Below are 5,540 nucleotides of genomic sequence, written 5' to 3' on the forward strand. Positions count from 1 at the left end.
GGAGAGCTACGCAGGACATGATCCCCAGTACTACCACTACATGCCGCCGGCCCACTGTCGAGTGAAGCCTCACTTCCAATTCCTGCTGTTCATGAAGGCATCGGATCAAAATCAGAGTAAAGACGAGGAAGATGACGACGAGGAGGAAGTACAGGAGGAGAAAGTCGAGACCGCTTCCCAGGAGTCCAATGTTGTCGAGTGCAGCAACGAAGAAGAAGACGACGACGCCATCGCCGCTTCAACCCCTGAAGCTCAACAAACTCCTCAGGCTATAAAAGTAAAGGAAGAGGACAACGATTCATGTGCGGTAGACGCCACTCCTGATCTTTCTTCTTCAGTCACGCAAAAAGAAGAAAACTCGCCGCCGCCTTCGGACTCCAACTCGGGTCCCAAGATTCCCGTGGGTCCGTTTTTCCCCGTCTTGAGTAAAGATGAGAGCACCACCCTTCAATGGCCCTCCGAGCTCCTTGAGTTCACCAAAGCGCCGCCTTCAGTGTCTTACAGCTGCAATCCTTTATATTTTGATTTCAAACTGTCTCGTAAAAAGGGCGCGCGTGGCGGAAAGGTGACTAAATCTCCAAAACCCGGCGAGCAGCCTGACAAAGAAAACCAGAAAGAAATAACCCCGAAGACGGAACCGGTTGCTAACACGGAACTCAACAGCGATGACGCCGCCGCTAGAGCGCAACACTCCGAATGTGACCATCAAAAAGCAGCCACTGGCGCCAGTGGCGCCAAGAAGAAGAAAAAGAAGAAGCACAAAAAGTCGACTAAACATTCAAAGCGCAAAAGAAAAGATAAAGACGCGCTCGCGGATGACGCGGAAGCCGAGACGGAACCGACTCAAGAGACGCTTAAGAAGAAGAAAAAACACAAAAGGAAGAAGAGCAAGAACAAAGTAGCCGATCAAGAAGAGGCTGCAGGCGAGGAAAAGGAAAAAAACAATGAAAAACCCAAAGTGAAACCCGATCCCTCGTCAGTGCAGATCCCCGCTGGAAAAGTTGTCGGAACCGGGAAGCGGAAACGGGCTACGAAGGCCCCACCTAGCAAATCAGGAGTCGAGGAAAAGACCACTGGAAAATGCTTAGACAAAACGATAACCTCCGAGGAGCACGGCAGCAACAAACGAATCAAAACCGACTCCGGGCCTTCTCAGAGCGCCTCTTGTTCCACCTCGGCTCAAAAAAGCCCGGGTCCCGGTAGACCCCCGAGTAGCGAGAGCGAAGAAGAAGGTGCTTCTACCGGCCGGCGTTCGCGCCATCACCGGTCGAGTCCTCGGGAAGAGCGGCGTCACCACAGCGAGGAGTCGCGGCGCTCCTGCAGCCGCTCCTCCAGACGCGGCAGCAGCCGTCAACGGCACCACCGCCACAAAACGTCCCAGAGTCGTTCCTATTCCAGCAGCTCGGAGCGTTCCTCAGCCGGGAGCAGTGCCTACGGCCACCGAAGCCGCAGCTACTCGGACAGCTACAGCGACTACAGTACGGAGGGACGCCGGCGCAGGCACTCCAAACGCTCGTCGGATTCGGACTACGAAAGGCGAGGCGACCGAGGGCATCGGCGCTCCAGGCGGCGCCAGTACTCCTCGTCCTCCTCCGACGATTCCCGCTCGCGATCGCGCAGCTACAGCCGCAGGAAGCGACACCGCCGGCGCCGCCGCAGCACCTCCAGGAGCTCCACCAGCTGGAGCCGCAGCACCAGCGCCAGATCCTGGAGGCGGAGCTACAGCCGAAGCCGAAGCTCGGCGAGCCGCTCGTCCAGCTCCGCCAAAGGCTCCCCGCAACACCGGAGCGCCCGTAGCCAAGCGGGCAGCGAGACCCCCCGTCGGGATTTTAACCGCTCCAACATCTATCGCTCGCAGTCGCCGCGATCCGCCTCGCGGGGGCTTAACCGCGGCGCCATCGGCTCGCTAGCTCAGCGGCTCGGCGGCACACGCGATGCGGGCGAGTATAAAAACTCCCTCACGGCACGACAGCTATTGGAGAAGATTCAGTCCAAAAAGAATTCGAATGACCCCACGGCGGCAAGTAAATTGGGTTTAAAGATCAAAGACCCCCCGCAGGGATACTTTGGTCCCAAACTACCGCCATCTTCCAAAAGCATGTTTCCGCTTTTTGGGAAACTTCAAGCGGCGAAGAAAGCTCCTCTGATCCCGCCGAACAGAACGGAGGCGAGCGACAAATCCGGAGAAGGGAAGAGCGCAGAGGCTGATGGTGAAGTTATCCTGGTGGAGCCCATCAGGGAATTCCCGCCGCCGCCGCCGCCGCCGCCACCCCCAGCTCCGCCGGCGCAGAGAACCGAAGACCTCCCACAGAGCGTGACGCTACAGGAAGAGACACAACCATCAGACCTTCAAGCGCCGCAAGAACCTCGCTTGCTTTACGAGCAGGACTCCTCCATGATGGTCCCTCAGTACCAAGGGGAACTGGGCCAGGAACCCTTGCAGAACCCCATGATGGAGACCCTCATGCCCGACATGCAACAGCAGCACCCGCCGATGCACGGCTACCCCGCGTACGGCCTCAAGGAGGACGGCCTGGAGGCGGAGGAAGACGGCCTGGCGCCACTGGAGAGCCAACCCATCACCTTCACGCCGGAGGAGATGGAGAAGTATAGCAAACTGCAGCAGGCGGCCCAGCAGCACATCCAGCAGCAGCTGCTGGCCAAGCAGGTCAAAAACTTCCCGCCGGCCGCCGTGGCCGCCACCGCCGCCCTGGCACCGGCGCCTCCCCCACCCACCCTGCAGCAGATCCACATCCAGCAGCCCGCCGTCTCGGTGGCGTCGGGCACGTCCATCACCACCGTGCAACACGCCATCCTCCAACATCACGCCGCCGCCACCGCCGCCGCCATGGGCATCCACCCGGCGCACCACCCGCACCCCGCCCACGCCCAACTGGCGCAGGTGCACCACATACCCCAGCACCACCTCACGCCCATTTCCTTATCTCCATTGGGTCCCACTCTTGGACACTCGCTGGGACACGCCGGGTTGATCCCCGCCCACCCGACCGCCTTCCTTTCCGGACAGCCCATCCACATCATCCCGGCTTCGGCGCTCCACCACACCCCCTTGGCCCTCCACCACGTCCCCCACGCGGCCCTCTACCCGACGCTCTTCACACCCAGGTCATCGCAGGCGGCGGCGGCAGCTGCGGCGGCTCTCCAGCTCCACCCGCTCCTCCATCCTATCTTCTCAGGGCAGGACCTCCAGCATCCATCTAACCACGGGAACTGACTGAGAAGGTGAGATTAGACATTTATTCCTCTGTTTTGGAGGTTTTTGCAGTTTTTTTTACCCTCCCCCCACCCCAAGACTTACTCCAGACACTGGCTTGATTTTGCAATGCGGTACATAAACAAAACATTTTTTTGTTTTAACTTACTGGATGATATTTTGTATTTTTGTTTTCCAGCCAGTGACAAAATGGCCGAAGCCATAAAAAAATTATGAATGGGAAGAAAATACAAGAGGGGACTGGGGTGAGCAACTACAGGTAACATCCGACTTACGACCAAGTTTCGTTCCGACCAAACGGTCGTAAGTCGAAATGGTCGTAAGTCGAAATACATTCAAAATGTTCAATAGAGACTCGGAGGCTGACTGACAAATTCCCTCCTCTGGTGCCATCAAACGGCTGATTGCTGTGCGACAGTGAGATGCTGGCTGGCCAAAATTGGCGTACGCGTTGCCGGATTGCTAGCGCGTTGCGGTGCCAGGCGTAGGGTCTAGAAGTCGTGGTCGTAAGTCGATCCGGTCGTAAGTCGGATGTTACCTGTCTATAAAGCTACATACATGACTACTTTTACTTGCAGTAACGTGTACATATATCAGTGTGCAATCTGAAGAATACCCCCCAGCCCCTAAAGAATTGGCGGCCTAGATCATTGGGACTATTTGCGCTACGATTAAGCCTCAGCCGGGCCTCAATTCCCAATGTCGGGTGACATTTCTTGCACTGAAATCTTAAGTCAAAGATTGTAGTATACTGCAATAATATTTTTCTTTTGTTTGTAAATTATTTTCCAATTGTGTGCTTTTTTCCAAGAAGGAAAGGTTGTGTTATTTTTCCGTTGTGTATTTTTGTTTTGTAAATAACCTGAATATTCTAGCGATTGTTTATTGGTCAAATTGCTCTCTTGCCTCAACGGGCCTGAAACTTTAGCTATTATGTATTTGTTTTCTTTCAAACTAACCGTTTCAGCCAATAAACCCCTGAGTTCATTCTGTTTTTTTTTTAGGGTTGGATGGCCTAATATATTTAACTCATTCACTGCCATTCCCGAATTTATTCAGGAATTGAATAGCATGACGTGCAGCGCCATTACTGAATTTCTTCAGGGTTTTTTTTCTTGCGGGGGTGCTGATAATGTGCTGGTCAGACCTCTCTTACTGTTTTCCCTTCCACGAGGGGGCAGCATTTGCCTTTTGTCCATGTTATAATAATAATAATACATTAGCTACATAGGCATAGTTGGCATTGTTATTGGGAGTTGTTAACTCATTCACTGCCAAACGTGCAAAAATGTGTCCACTCCAGTGCCATGGTTTTTGTCATTGTCACTTGAACTCCTGGACCCACATAATTGGATTGGATTTGCCTTTATTAGTCTCGCAGTGGAGAAATTTACATTTCACAGCAGCAAAGTTATGACAGAAATGAAAGTAGAAAATTGATATTCATAATATATTATTATATATATAATAATTGATAATATTGAGTTTTAGGAACACATAAACATTTAATACAACATTAGAAACCTTAGACTCTCTTCTTTCATCAGAAAAAGTTAATTCTTAAATTATATGAGCTTGAAATGAGGGCAGCTGTCCAAAATACAATGCATACATACATATTGGTTTATATATATAATACATTTAATTTCTAAGCGCCTTTCAAAACTCTCAAGGACACTTTACAGTCACAGCATTTAGCGCTTTGTTACAGATTCAGCTATTATTAAAGCGCTATATAAATCAATATGTATTGTATTTTGTACAGCCTCCCCCATTTCATGCTCAGATAACTCCAGACCCATACAGCTTAGGAAATATCTTTTTTTTCAGATGAAAGAAGAGAATCTAAGGTTTCTTAAACTGAATTGAATGCTTATGTAGTCCTAAAACTCAATATTAATAATACATTTAATTTCTAAGCGCCTTTCAAAACTCTCAAGGACACTTTACAGTCATGGGATTTTTTTTGTGCGGATGAGCAGCGGCAGCCATTCGCACCAGTGTTCACTCTACCCGGAAGTAACACAGCAGCAAAGTTAAGAAAGAAAGGAAACAAAATTCTGTGGTTCCTGCAATTTGTGTGAAAATGACAAAAACCCTGGCACTGGAGTGGAAACATTTTTGCACATTGGCAGTCAGTGAATGAGTTAACAACTCCCAATAACAATGCCAACTATGCCTATGTGACAGTAGGAGGCGCCACTGTTCCTCGCAGTCCATCCCAAAGTACAAAGTCATGATTAAATGCCTTAAAAATCAACCAAAGTACATTTTTTTAGATTTCATTCAAATAAGTCAAGAAAGG

The 5,540-nt window shown here is 51.0% G+C and overlaps 1 protein-coding gene across 9 annotated transcripts in view; it reads left to right on the forward strand.

The window, feature by feature from the left end:
* The window catches only part of gpatch8 (G patch domain containing 8), a 28,514-nt gene extending 24,292 nt beyond the window's left edge, over positions 1-4,222 (forward strand). For all 9 annotated transcript variants that reach the window (XM_089018794.1, XM_089018799.1, XM_089018798.1 and 6 more), the window contains one exon: positions 1-4,222. This exon is cut by the window's left edge and continues 540 nt beyond it. In XM_089018794.1, the coding sequence (XP_088874920.1) occupies positions 1-3,235 (3,235 nt within the window). In that variant the 3' untranslated portion in view covers positions 3,236-4,222.
* The last annotated feature ends 1,318 nt before the right edge of the window (positions 4,223-5,540 follow it).

Source organism: Hippocampus bargibanti, linkage group LG17 (genome assembly GCF_051943395.1).
Source record: "Hippocampus bargibanti isolate YZ-2025 linkage group LG17, ASM5194339v1, whole genome shotgun sequence".
Lineage (NCBI taxonomy): Eukaryota > Metazoa > Chordata > Actinopteri > Syngnathiformes > Syngnathidae > Hippocampus > Hippocampus bargibanti.